The sequence below is a fragment of the Dermacentor albipictus genome, unplaced genomic scaffold (assembly GCF_038994185.2).
Source record: "Dermacentor albipictus isolate Rhodes 1998 colony unplaced genomic scaffold, USDA_Dalb.pri_finalv2 scaffold_11, whole genome shotgun sequence".
In the NCBI taxonomy this organism is placed as follows: Eukaryota; Metazoa; Arthropoda; class Arachnida; order Ixodida; family Ixodidae; genus Dermacentor; species Dermacentor albipictus.
Window position 1 is genome coordinate 4,035,803 of NW_027225565.1, and position 14,395 is coordinate 4,050,197.

Genomic DNA, 14,395 nt, shown 5'->3' on the forward strand with positions numbered 1-14,395 from the left:
CCTCTTGTACAAATACGGTACCATGTCGAATTCTAAAAACAGTGTCCGAGATTCGGATGGTACAAATGCAAACTACCCAGGCCTCCCTTTGTGCCACAGTCATCATATTTGACATTTCTTGGCAGGCCGACAGAGGGTGGATTTGCGAAACCATCTAGGGTACGCATTGTACACCATCAGAGGCAATACTGACATATTTAGCCCGAGGTTCGCACAAGGCTGTAGCTCAGGTTACTTCTCAAAAAGGCTAGAACCACATACATTTTTGCACTTGAATGCTTTCTACAAATATTCACTATAATACAACTGCAGTGAAGTCTGGCATAGTCAATGAAATTACCAATCAAGTTTATTTTTCATTCAGAGTTTCTCCAATCATACCAGTTCCAAAGCTCACATTTCAAGACAATACACGAAATTTCATAAGTAGGCTTACTGACTTACTCTAATCAAGGTGGCCAACCTTCCGCTAAATAAGCACTTTCGAAGCTAACAGCAGGAATGACAGCACCAGTCTACACACCGACACATTATTTATGATCCTAGCTTGATGTCTGCCATATTGGTTAGGTCTTATGTCCACTGCAGGCTGAAGGCCTCTCCTAGCAACATACAGTGCTTCGCGATTGAAACGCAATATTCAAGACAGCATGGCAGCCCGCACTTCTTGCGCCACTGGTGATTGCTGGGTGACTGCTGAGGAGGCCGAATGCAGTGAGGATGCATAAAAAAATTCTCGCTTTCACACTTGAATTTCGCTTTCATGAAAACACTTTCATGCTTTCAGTGTCACCAGTGCCCACCAGTGGCGCAAGAAAGTACCAGCCGCCACATTGTCCAAGGATAGTGTTTCAATCACTGAGCACAGTACCCCTGTCCTTTAACAGACAACTGCATCCTAAGCCTGCAAAATTTTCCAATCTTACTACACCAGCTAATGTTCTGCTGCCTTCAATTACATTTACCTCCCTTCCCACAACCAATCCTGTTACTCAAATAGACCACCAGTTTTCTGATCTAGACCTAGCCAATTTCTTTTCTTCATCCAGAGCACCAGCTGCACCCATTCACTCCCTAATTTATTATGCCATCTTCTTGTCTCTTAATGTTACGCCTATTATTTTCCGATCCATTACTTGTTGCCCATTCCTTAGCTTCTTAAACTTCTTTGTTATTCTTCAAGTTTCAGCCCCATAGGTTACAACTGCTAGAATACACTCAATGTATACTTTTGTCTTGAGGACATTGGTGGTCTGCCGTACGTCGTGACTTGGGAATGTGTACCATACAGGCCCCAACACATTTTCTTTCACCTGAAAATTTTCTTCTGATAATACAAGCACCCCTGTGATTACTTCGCCGAGATAAATGTACTTTTCCACAGCTTCAAGAGGCTGTCTACCAGTCCCAAGCTCATGCTCCCTTGCTAGGCTATCAACAAATAACCTTAGTCCTCTGCCATATTAACCTTCAAACACACCATCAAAATTTTTCCAGTCATGGTCATTTGTTGAGCCATCTCCAGAGTTGCCTAACAGTTAATGTTATTTGCAAACCACATATTGCCAAGATATTCCCCCTGATCCTCACATCAACCCTTCCTAGTCTTACAGCCTCTTCTTTCAAACATGAAGTGTACATCATAGTTGAAGTTGTGTGTTCTTGCCAAACACACTTCTCTTGAGCGACATTTTTTCACTTTTCCTGTGAAGCACTACAGTAAGAAAAGTATTTCTAAGTATTTAATCCAATGATATTCATGTATGCTTCCTCTGCTCAACCACGCAATACTTCCAATATTGCTGGTATCTCAGCTGAATCGAATGCTTTTCCATAATCTATCAAAGCCATATAGACACGTTAGTTATACTCCCGACGCCTTCCCAATTAGGTACCTGGTTGATGACATGCACATGATAAACTGCTCAATGTTGCCTGCTAAAGCCAGCCTCTCCTCTGGTTGACTGAAGAGTTGTCCAGATTCTAATCAATATTACCTTAGTAAATATTTTGTACAATGCAAAAGCAAGTTAATGGGCTCGTAATTCTTTAGGTCTTGAACACCTCATTTCTTATCAATCAATATCATGTTAGCATCCTTTCATGTCTCTCGTACACGCTATATGCAAGGCCTCATGAATCAAAGGGTCACAAGCTTTTAGAGTGTAATATCCTTGCCACCGTTTATCACATCTTACATTTATTCCACCTTATATAGCCGCTTTTCTCCTCAACGTATCTTGAAAAGCAATTCTAACATCACATTCAGTAACATACTGAACTTCTTAGAGATTGGATCTCACCAAGGTTACATAGCTGTTCTGGGCCCTATATACTAATACAGAATTCCTCTGCTACCTTTAGTATATCAATAAAACTGCCAAGGACATTGCCCCGCTTATCTGTGACTGCATACATATTGTGCCTGGCAAACTTTATAGTTTGTTTCTAAGTGAAACAATTTGAGCAGACTCCCCAACCCAAGGTTCTAACCAATAACTATGTTCCAAGCTCTAAAACATGAAGTGGAAGACTGGCAACTGGAAGGATGAAAGAGCCCCAATTCACTTACGCATCCAGCCATTCACATCATGGACGTCGCACATCGCTCAATTTGGGCAATTTGAGCTCCAGACACCAACAAAATGGTGCACTCATGACATAAAAAAAAAATTATGGGGTTTTACGTGCCAAAACCACTTTCTGATTATGAGGCACGCCGTAGTGGGGGACTCCGGAAATTTTGACCACCTGGGGATCTTTTAGCGTGCACCTAAATCTAAGTACGCGGGTGTTGTCGCATTTCGCCCCCATCGAAATGCGGCTGCCGTGGCCGGAACAGGAAAGTTGTACATGCTTTTACGCTTAGCCGCATCCTGTACGCCACTCCATGTCTCGAGCTGAACCGCACAGAAACCAAGCGCGTGAATGCCATGATCCGCCTTTGAACTAAGGCAGCCCTAAACCTACCCCGCAGTACAAGCACTGCCAAACTCCTTGCACTAAGCATGCATAACACGCTTCCCGACTAGTTGAGGCACACCTTCAGAAGCAGTACTTAACACTTGCCGCGAGCGCCACTGGCCACCATATCCTCGCCTCCCTTCGCATCAACATACCCGCTAATCAGTCAACCCTTATGGCCATTCCTCGACACATTCAAACACCCCTGGTAGTGAAACCCCTTCCTCGAAACGTTCATCCCCAGTATCACATCTCTTGTCGTGTAGCTCGCGCAAATGCCCTCCGCAAGTATTACGAACAAGTCGAGAAAGCCATTTAGGTAGACGCCGCACGTACAACGCATAAAGCTGTAGCAGTTGCTTACAACCCAACCCCGACCCCTAGCTCACCATCTTCCCTCAGGCTCTACACACCTGAGGAGGCAGAGGAGACGGCCATCGCCTTAGCCCTTTCGGATGCTGAATACATCTTCAGCAATTCAAAGACTGCTTTGTCCAACTTTGCCAGAGGCAGAATTTACAACCCTGCCTGGAACTTGTTGAACATCCCCACCCAAAATTTACCATGCAGGGTAGAGCTCCGGTGGGTGCCGGCTCACTCTGGGAACCCCAGAAAAGAGGCTGCCGATAAATCAGCCCAATGTCTAATTTGCCGGGCTCATGACAGCCTCGATCCGAGTTTCTCGAGGGAGCAGGCGCACAGCTTTGCGGAGTTCACGCAAAATCCCCGTTTGAACCATCAGACTTACCCTTCTTCCCACCCCTCCCTGACCCACTACCAAAAGATCCTCTGGAGACACCTCCAGACCCGCTCTCTCCCATCCCCTCAGCTGCTATCCCACTACTGTGGCATCTCCCCTACATGCTCCCTATGCGGCGACCCTCACGCCACACTCTCCCACATCCTTTTTGGCTGCCCTGCTCATTCTCCCCCACAGGGACAGCCCTCCAACTCAAGCAGGGAGGACTGGGAGGTCCTGCTCTCGTCCCGTAACATCACAGCTTACTGCGGTGGCTCGGGCTGCCGACATCCTGAACAAAAGGAACATGAACGTCTCAACGTAGTGTGGGACCGTGCGGTGGTCCAGGGACCCAGAGTAGTCCAAATTCACTTGCTACGAATAAAGTTTTTCTGTCTGTCTGTCTTTCCTTGCGCTGAAAAAATAGGCAACATCCCAGTGATACAAAAAGCCACTGGTTATCCTGTACGAGTTTAGCTTTAACCCTTTCTGGGCCGCACCTTTATAGCGATGCCTTTTCCGATGCTAATGCCTTTCAGCGCTTTTTGCATTCGTGAGTACTCAAGAGACGCTCCACCTCAGACAGAGCAATGAATGCAGCCACTCACGAATGCGAAAGGCACTCAAAGGCATTCGCATTGTGAAAAGGTATCTCTACAAAATCACAGCCTTGGCCCAATGATTCTTTTAGGAATTGTAAGGCTTTGCAGGAAATATTCGACATCAATGCGAAAATAATATGTCTATTCTGTGCCACAGATAAATATAGCTCTCCTTGAAATTTCACAAACGTCCACGTGCCTCATCACACACTATATTTAGAGTCTGCTGCCTGATATATATAACATGCCTAGGGATACCTAAAAATGGCCTTAAATAATTTGTGGCCAGATAATCCCATCATTGTGATTGTCTATTAGGAAGTCTGAAGAATGTTGTGCCACTTTACAATGCCTTGAATATGTCTAAGTGTTTATAAGACAAACCTTAGATACATTGCCAAAATCTACAGAACTTTTTTTGTGTGTGTGTGTGACTTGTTCACATGCACATAATACAAAATTTTCACTTGACTAAAAAATTCTGACCAGGAAAGTTTAACAATTGAGGTGCTACTGAATTCAGCATTATTTACATTTAATACTTCAGTTTTGCTAGGGCACCTGGAAAGGCAAGTAGAATGACATACTGTGTCTTTCGTTAAACCCCACTAGCATGACAGTTATGATGTGCCAAAGAAGGAATCATCTTTTCCCTGAAAGCTTCCGTTCAAGACATATCAAACCTCCTGCACCGTACGATGAAGCCGTTACAAATAAAATAGTCAACAGTTATAGTTACCATATCCAACAACAAAGCACAACAAAACCCAGTCACAGTGGGCACAACTTAATGACAAATGGTGAATACTAGTGGCGAACTCGTATGAATGCATGCTCTTTCAATTCACAATGCAAGATGACAATTACCTCCCGAAACTGCTGTCTTACCTGAAACTGACAAAAAAAGAATATCCATTCCTATGCAAAAGGTGCTCGAAATTGGCTGCTGGAATTCCCCACGAGCATAACCGCTTAAAGTTTAAGTAATTTCAATGTAACCAGCATTATTGACATAGAGCTGCCAAACCTTTCTTCAATAAAATTTGCCACTGCTGCAGGTTCTATCTAGAAATAACATTTCTGGCTTTTTTTTTTCATATATACCAATACATACATATATACCAATAGCACTACACAATTAACCTAAGAAAATGTAGCAACCACTCCCTATAAAGGTAATATCTAGCTCACTACCGGAAGGGATAGATATTATACATGCATAACATGCAAGCAAAGTGAGTGGCGCATCTTGACAAGCCCTTGCACAGCTCTTGTGCAAGAAACCCTTCATTTTGATCCTTGCTGAAACCACCTTTAGCACATGTGTCATTGTGTGCCAATTCAATCCCAAGTATGCATTGCTCTCATGAAATGAATTTACAAAAGTAAACAACACTAGAGCATAATCACCTGCATTTATTTTTTCCTCCATTGTGCTGCTGTTGAAAATACTAACCTTCTTCAGTTAAAGCAGAGTTAAGAAATGCAAATAAAACATATTCCTCCCTTTTCAGTTTGAAGTAAAAAAAACACACGGAAGAAGTGTCTAAATAGGTTAAACAAATTAAAGCCTCAAAATGTAAATATATAGCTTCAACTGAATCCCCTACAACAACGCTAAAATGAAAAAAATAAACACTGATACAGCTTACAACCCTCATTTTGAAACTGCAGAGGTCCCGACGTTAACTTGGCTAGTCCCAATCATACTTGACGTAAACACACCTTAGGAGCCATTTTGTTTCTCCTGCAAAGGGTGCTAGTGTTTTCTGGCTGGGTTGCCTTTAATGTGCTAGCTTAATTCTTCTTCCTTCCAGAGCATTCATTTGCTTATTACTGTTTGTTGGAAGCTAAGCCGCAATTAATTTGAGTCAAGTTTGACAGTAGCTGTACTATCGGCATAAATTCAAGCACATTAATTCAAAAACTACTCCAAATCTTTTTTTTTCACTTGCAGGTCCCAGTACATTTGTAACGATGGCTTAGTTCAGACTGAAACATACACTTGGGCCTGCACCATGCTTAGAAACTGGCCACAGTGAATACATGTGTCACATGTCATTATGCAATAAGAGGCATTGTGATCAGTTATTTCCTGTTGATGTTTTAACTTATGCCGACACAACGTATTACTACTGATGTACTCACAGACGAAGTACAACTGAATTTCTAAACAGCTGAGTATGCACCCCCCCCCCCAATCCCAATCCCACACCATGCTCAAATATCCGGAATACCTTTACACACCCGCTTAACTCAGTAGGACTACAGAAATCCTTACCTTTGGCAATCTGTATGTACAATGAACAGTTACAACAGCCAAACCAATATCACGTCTTTGTAAACTTTTGCCTTAATAGACTTTTTTTTTTCTTCAATAATGTCACAATTCGATTACATCTTTTTTGTCTTCATGAAAGAAATGTGCTATTTAAACATGGTTGTGAATAAAAAGGTTTATGCAACACCTACAGAGAACTATGCCAAATCACCAGTGCCCAGTTCTTTTCAAACAAGGAACCAAACTTCCTGCAAATAATTTCGAGTAATAATCAACTGAAGAATGACAGTAGGATTAAAGAAACAAGTACAAGTGATGACTAACATTCCATTTCAAAATGGACTTATAACTAACATCTTTGCATAGCCACCAGGTCACAAATGTCGTGAAGGGACTAACAAGCAATTTTTATTGCGCCAGTTTTTTTATTGCAACAGAAAGCTTACTGGTCTGAGTGTGCAATCATACAGCGGTAATGCAGAAAACGCCATAGAACAATTTATACCAGAATTTTCTTATCTGCATTGAGGATGTAGTCATGCACAAGAAACATGCTGGAAAACAGTGGTGTGCAAGCATGATAACATTATACGCTGGCACTTGCAGGAAGCAGGCAAGAAGTGTGGCTTTAACTAAAAGAAAGTAAATTTGTTTATCGAGCATGGTAAGTTCCTGTTCATGCTTTATGAAGTGTTGCATTATTTTTACAATAACAGGTTGTATCTGAATCTGTGCCCAAGCGACAGCTCCCTCCAAGTAACACAAGCTGAACTCGAATGCCATGCTTTTCTTTTTTTAGCCAAGTCAACCTATGTAGAAGGATATGCAAATAGCGCTATTATTGCAATGCTGGCACTCACTCACAGCACAATACGTCGATATCATTTTGTATCTCAGAGAGACCACAGATCTCTGGATACTAACTTCCAAACTCGCACGCATGGAACAGCCCTCATGTGCACCGCGATGCACTAAACAGCTCTGCTGCTCCACTCGTTCCCACGAAGGCAGCGTTGCTCATTAGCGTGCACTTTGTTTACTTCGCAAGACTAAAGTATATAGTGCCAAAGCCTAATAATACACAAACTGGAATTTTAAGCAGTAAGTATGATGCATTAAACAGCTGACTTGCGTACAGTGATCTCATATAACGCAACCGAAGTGCCACGACTTCACCACCAGGCCACATAACTTACTAATGGGCGAGATTTTCTTTGCCAAAGTAAAATTGTAATTCCTATTTACATCGCGAACAGCGTGCTGGACTCTATCACTATAAATCATGATCATTTCATTTCCATCAACATCCCACAATGCATTCTGGAAAGTGGTCAGTCCCTTTGCGACATGGTACTCATGCATGAAAGAACATATTGCACAAGAATTAACTGCTTCAATTTCTACACAACATTTTAGTGATACAACATTTTTATGAAAATAAGGAGAAAAGCTGCTACCAATCAGTTCCGGCTTAATTTTGTTCACTCTTTTTTTAAAGATGAACAAGTCAAGGTGAAGTTATGAAATTACTTTCTCCAGCAGCATTTTATTCATGGACACATTACGATCACATTCAGCACTTCAAATTTTGCATACACCGTTTAAAATTCCAGGCTACTGATGTTACTAATGAAAAAGATTGACATTTATATTAATGCTCCCGAGTTCGCTGATCCTCATTTAATTGGTGGCATTTTATCTTTATATTTTCAATATTGCCTGAACTTTTTTCCCACGTATTCAAGAAACGCCAGCAAGCATAAAAAACAAGTAAGGTCTAAGCAACCAGAAAACTGCAAGCAGTGTACCATTTATCCTCCCTGTGTTTTCAAACAACTACTTTTATGAAAGCATCACACACTGACAAAATGCTTTGCAAGCAAACCAAGAGGCTATGGAAACCAGCAATCACAGCAGCCCATTGAGACAGCTCCCACTTTGCTGAGCAACTCAACCTTTAAAAGCGATGCTTAACAGCAGAAAAACCTGAAGTGCAGATGCAATAACGACAAGAATGCATTGTATATACATTCTTGCCATACATGTAAGCGTAGAAGCAAATTAAATTGAAGAAAAGCATACATCCATGTATGCGTTTCTCCATTGCATCACCACTCATGCACACATCACCATGCAAAATCACAAAAATTTGGCACAAGGTTTAAAAAAGTGAATACTATAATCACGCAGACCAATCCATCACCAGTCATTTATCAAGAAACAACAGAGATGTGATTCCAACACATCCTCAAGACTCCTCGTGCAAGAACCCGACACCGGTCACTCAACAGTCCTTAGTATGCACTACTGCCACTGTAATAAGCTGATCAATAACAGTGACCTAGCCAATAGGCATCACGCCTATTCAGACACCTTATTTAACAGTTTTTCTCATGTGGCTGGTCAACACAAACCTTAAAATTTAAGCCTGTGTGATTACTACTAAAGAGTGTACACAAGTCTTCGCATGTGCTAGAACTATTAGCAGTATGCACATTCCAGCAATGCAATAGATATTCTACCCCAACTTTGATAAAATTTTCTCCTAGTTTCTACACAACAGAAAAAAAAGGGGGGGTTTTACGTGCCAAAACCACGATCTGTTTATGAGGCACGCCATAGTGGGAGACTCCAGAAATTTAGGCCACCTGGGGTTCTTTTAATATGCACCTAAATCTAAGTACACAGGCGTTCTCACATTTCGCCCCCATTTAAATGCGGCCACCATGGCCGGGATTGAATTCCACGACCTGATGCTTTGCATCCCAACACCATAGCCACTAAGCAACCACTGCGGGTTATTCAACAGAGAGCAAAACACTAGAACGCACCAATGTTAGTTTACAGAAGGCTCCCAGGGAACAATATTCCAACATCACAATGAGAGCTTGCTCATAAATCAATGGATATTCAATGTCAATACCTATCTGATATAAACATCATAGTTGAACAGATTTAATAGGCAACTTTATCCACATACAATGTAAATAGCACCACGCAAGTAGTTGCAGCACTATCTTCAAAACGCACTTGCTTTTACAACTCTCTACACTACTTACAAGATCATTTAATAGGCAAAACAAAACTTAGTGGCCAAAACAAAATTTTAGTGGCTTGTCAAGTGTCACTGTATAACAGCACACAAAAAGAATAATACCTCTCAAGAACTAGAAATTCAAATTATGCTGCCTTGACATGTGGGAAATAATGTGCAATGTGCATTTTTATGCTCGCCTATTCGGCCAGCCAAAATATGCTGGACCAATGTGCTGACATGGAAAACAATCAGACCAATAACACTGTTGTAACAAGAGGCGCCCAGTTAAGTAACGCCTGTGCAAGAAACGTATCAATGCATCATTGCAACAAGCAGTTGAACAGTACCCACTCAGGTTCACTAATTCTCCGAAGTAATTCAAACACGCTCGGGTAAAATCTCAATGAGTCAAGGCCGCGCACAGCTGTTAACTACAAGCTTCAAAGAAGTGATCACTGAAGAATCGCAGTATACGCGCTACGTCATATAGGAGGACCACCTGTCAAGTTTAATATCAGAGAAACAAAGCAGCAAGCATTACTTCTGTTCACGTGGAGGCGAGGCGGCAGGCTCCCATCGCACACTGAGATGCATTAAAGAGCCTAGAGTGGGCACCCCTAACGGCAACCGTGGAATGGCGTTTCACCAACGGCTTTGTAGACGACAAACATGGCAGCAACTCTCAAAAGAGTGCTCGCGTCAGCAGACGACGGGCCCGTAACGGAAGCATATGCGTGCGCGCCGTACAGACAGATGGCTTCTCTACCTTGCGCGCTTACTTAAGGACCGCTTGTCAACGCTGAGCTAGGGCACTCTTGTCGCAGTGCGTGTGTAGTACGAACGCCGCCGGACAGCGCGGCTGAGTTTAGCGGCAGACTCGCGCTGTTTGACGGACGGGAGCAAGAAGCGACCTGGCCGATGCGAACCGCTACTATACAGTGCCACAGAGTGCCCACTGGCCATTGCACGGCTGGCAACGCACTGTCGGCACACTAGCGAGCAAGCGGCCCATAGCTACGTACTCAAAGCAGTTCTGGGACCTCCACCCGACACGAGGAGACGGCAGCAACGCCGGATCGCACATGCATACGCAACTGCGGATATGCCACACCATACACAAGTGACCCTTCTGCACCCGGCCAGCTCACCCGAGTCCGTTCACAGGCTTGCGGCCGTCCTAACGCGGTTTAAGAACAACGCACAATACACGTTGCCCGAAGGTTTAGGCCTAGCGCTACGTAGCCCCCTCCCCTATCACCCTCCCCCTCCTCTTCGTAGCGTTCTTGTTTGCCTGCGAACGGACTATGCAAAAAAAAACGTGCAATGCTGTAATCATTCAGTTAGACTCACTCAGAATAAACAGTGGGCAACTCGTATTTTCCAGACGTGCTGCGTAACGAGGCCGTGATGCAGCCCAATTGTGCAGCCCCACGGACACAAACAGTATTCCGCACTGGCTACCGTCTGTGTCCGTTGGCAGCGGGCATTCACTCTCGACGGGGGCACAGCTCGGCGGCGTCTCGCAACGTGACGCGGGCAGAAGGCACAGCAGTGAATAAAAGAGATGCGCGCCCTACCTCGGACGCTACAGCGCTGACGAGTCCGATAGGCGTCCGCGCAACATCGCCCGGTACTAGGCCCCCCTCCCCAACGCTCATTCCGCCAAGCTCCCGATATTTCAGATCCGCGAAAGGGCACTGCACGGGGCCGACTTCCTCTGTCCTAAAACGTCTTGCAACTGCTCTCACCGTACCGGCACATGCGCCGTGTTGCAGCAATGAATCCAAAATTTTGAATACAATGCCACGATGCCCCGTTGCCGAGGCTGCCGAGAGAAATGACCGAAGGGTGCAATATCCCGAGGTGAAAAAATGAAGGGGGAAGGGTGGGGGGTCGGCAAACGATAGGCCTAGACCCTCTGCTGACGGGCCCATATTGTTTTCCTCTTTTTTTTACTGACGCGGCACGCACGCACAGCACGCGCAACGCGATTCTATACACTGCTAAAGGAACACACGCGGCACAGCAGAGTCGCGATCGTGGCCGGCGACAGCACGGAGTACCGCGCTGGCGCCGCCGTGACCGCAACCCTCGTGCTGCCCCGTAAGCTACCGCCGCCAGTCCCGACATGAGCGCAGAAGAGTCGGAAAGCCGCGTCGGCTCGAGATAGAAGCTCACCGCCCGCCACCAGTGACTGCCGCACAGCCGGCCGGGACCCTGGCCCTACTCACCGCATCGAGGCAAAAATGCTGGGGCGAGCGGCTCGCTGACGCGACGGGGACAGAAAAAGCCCTCCTAGGCCTAACGATCGCAGCAGCATTTCTTTTTCTCTTTTCGCATGGCACACGCATACAAGTGAGTCGCACACGCAGGGATCAAAGAGCAGATAACAAGAGAAAGGAAGCAAGGTTACCTCGGATGCCTCGTCGTCGTCACTCTCGGTTAAATCTGCCATAAAATTGGAATGCAGGGAATTCAAGCTCTGCCTCTGGCCCGTCTCGAAATTATCGCTAGTTCCTGTACGTCCTTTACTAACCTCCTGTGGTTCCTCTCTCACGGCATCACACGCATTTCCATGAACTACATTCTGCATTTTTTTCTCACATCCGACAGGCCCACATCAAGTCCTACAACTTTCCGAAGATACACTTTATATTACAGTCTAGATGGCCACGCAATTTACAGAGAATAATTCAAACAATTTACATGCCAGCAAAGGCGGCCATGAAAGCATTGAAGCATTTGCACTCCAAATCCCGGATGTAAACAGTTGCGTACTTAAATTTGTCATAAAAATATTCTTTTAGTATATTATGATTATTCTTTGAACAATTAATTTGCTGAGATATATTTTATTTACGTATAAATATTATTATTTGTGTAAGATTACACCAAGTTTCGTACGAAACTGCGCTTTTTTGATATCGTGAGCACGACCTACGGAACTCCAGACCAACGCCTCCTTTAAAAAGATGCCTGCCGCGTGCGCCGAAAACCTGCTGCCCTTACCTTTCCCTCCTTCCTCCGATCCGCGTGAGGCGGTAGCGAGCGATCCTTGCGGTGGTCGCTTGCAACACATGCGCGCATGCGCACATCACCCCATGGAAGCGCGGCCGCCGCGACACCACACCGCCCCAGCCCCCTTGGCGGAGATAGGGCTGTAGGTAGCGCCATCTCTTGACAACCGACCGCAACTCAAGGCGCGACGGCTACAATGGGTAAGCGAGCGACGCCGCAGGCATCTTTCTAAAGGAGGCGTTGTCCAGACCTGCACAGATCTCCCTCCTCCAGCACGCCTTGTCTAGTTCGCCCCTTTCGCCGCTAGGGAAAGAACGTACGAGCGGAGTGGCGCTAGCTATAACCTGTTCGCTGTCGTCTGCTTCTGCGATCTGTTCAGCGCTTGTCTTGCCATTTCGGCAGGCACAAAGCTCTTGTATTGGCGGTAAACAAATAAATTCACAAATATACAAAAGAAAACATATTTGCGAATGCTTTGCGTTTGAATAGTGAAACTAGAAGAGGATGAGCGGTGCAAGAAATGTAAACAACGAGCATAGGTGGCCGCTGCAATGCTAGATCAACGGCATAAATTTCCCTTTCCTAGCCTCCTTAAGAGACTGGAAAAATTGTTTAAAAGGATTCATAGGATAATCTAGCTTTCTTTAGTTGATTACAGACACCCTAATGTCGTAGACACATTAGGATTTACTGCTGTCCCACGAAACACGCAAGCAGCTATTTGATGTCTAAAAGATGTCTTCAACGGCTAATTCAAAAGCCTAGTAGCTGTCTTGATCAAGACATTTTGTAGCCATGGACGTCTAGACGTACTTCAGTAAGCCCTGCTAACGTTACGCTAAAAGTTGGCTAATGGACAGCTTGACAAGAACAACTGAAGACTTTTATTAGACATTCCCTCAAATTTTTGCGGCAGCTCTTACAGTAACACGACGTTTGCCCACAGTTACAATTTATTTTAAACGAGGCATGGACATCAGAAAAAAAAAAGTTCATATTGTCGGATAGAGTGATGCAGGGGTAGTTTTTCCAGATGTGAACCATGGGAATAGTGTAGTACAGCCTCATTGGTCAATTTGTGCTTTTTAATTAGACCAATAAATTGAATGCCACCTGTCAGAATTATTTTGCAAATCAAACAAGATCTGTATTGTATGCTGATATAATTCCAATGTTCACTCATTGACCTAAACAAGAACATCTCTGCGTGAAACACGTCATTATTGACAAAACTTCGCCCTGCTGGGTCTCCACCAAATTGAAATAGTTTCTAGCAAAGAGAAATTTGTCAGTGATGCTGCAGTTCAGGCAAAAATTACATCCTGGTTTCAGCTACAGGGGGCACAATAGCCTTACACCAGTATACGAAACAGAACACTGTGCTGCAATGAGTTAAGAAATAAAGGATAGTACACATCTGGAAAAACACTCTGCGAACCACTCTAACTAGCAATATAAATATATTTTTTATGATGTCCATGCTTCATTTAAAAGTAAATTGTAACTTACTTCCTGGGTGCCTCTTGTAAGGTAACGCCACATGCTTGCACAGCATCACGCAGAAATAATGGCCAGTTCTTCGGCATACCATCCATTAGTGAATTCCTTGTACGTTGTATGTTACAAAAACTGAAAGATAAATCATAATATGCTGTTATTTTTTTTCGTAAATTGTATGATGAGCTTTTCATGCATAAAAGGTGATTGCAAGCGAAAATGCAGCAAGGCATCAACTTCACACCATGTCACATACT

The 14,395-nt window shown here is 44.2% G+C and overlaps 1 protein-coding gene across 18 annotated transcripts in view; it reads right to left on the minus strand.

Annotated features, from left to right (window-relative positions):
- mask (multiple ankyrin repeats single KH domain) overlaps positions 1–12,385 on the minus strand; it is a 332,919-nt gene extending 320,534 nt beyond the window's left edge. For 11 of the 18 annotated variants that reach the window (XM_070528431.1, XM_070528441.1, XM_070528440.1 and 8 more), the window contains exon 1: positions 11,372–11,572. In XM_070528431.1, the coding sequence (XP_070384532.1) occupies positions 11,372–11,557 (186 nt within the window). In that variant the 5' untranslated portion in view covers positions 11,558–11,572. Of the gene's footprint in view, positions 1–10,645; positions 10,664–10,771; positions 10,874–10,973; positions 11,340–11,371; positions 11,573–11,854; positions 11,990–12,036 lie in introns of those variants that run through there. The other 7 variants (XM_070528443.1, XM_070528438.1, XM_070528429.1 and 4 more) reach the window with 7 other exon arrangements.
- Between the last annotated feature and the right edge of the window lie 2,010 nt (positions 12,386–14,395).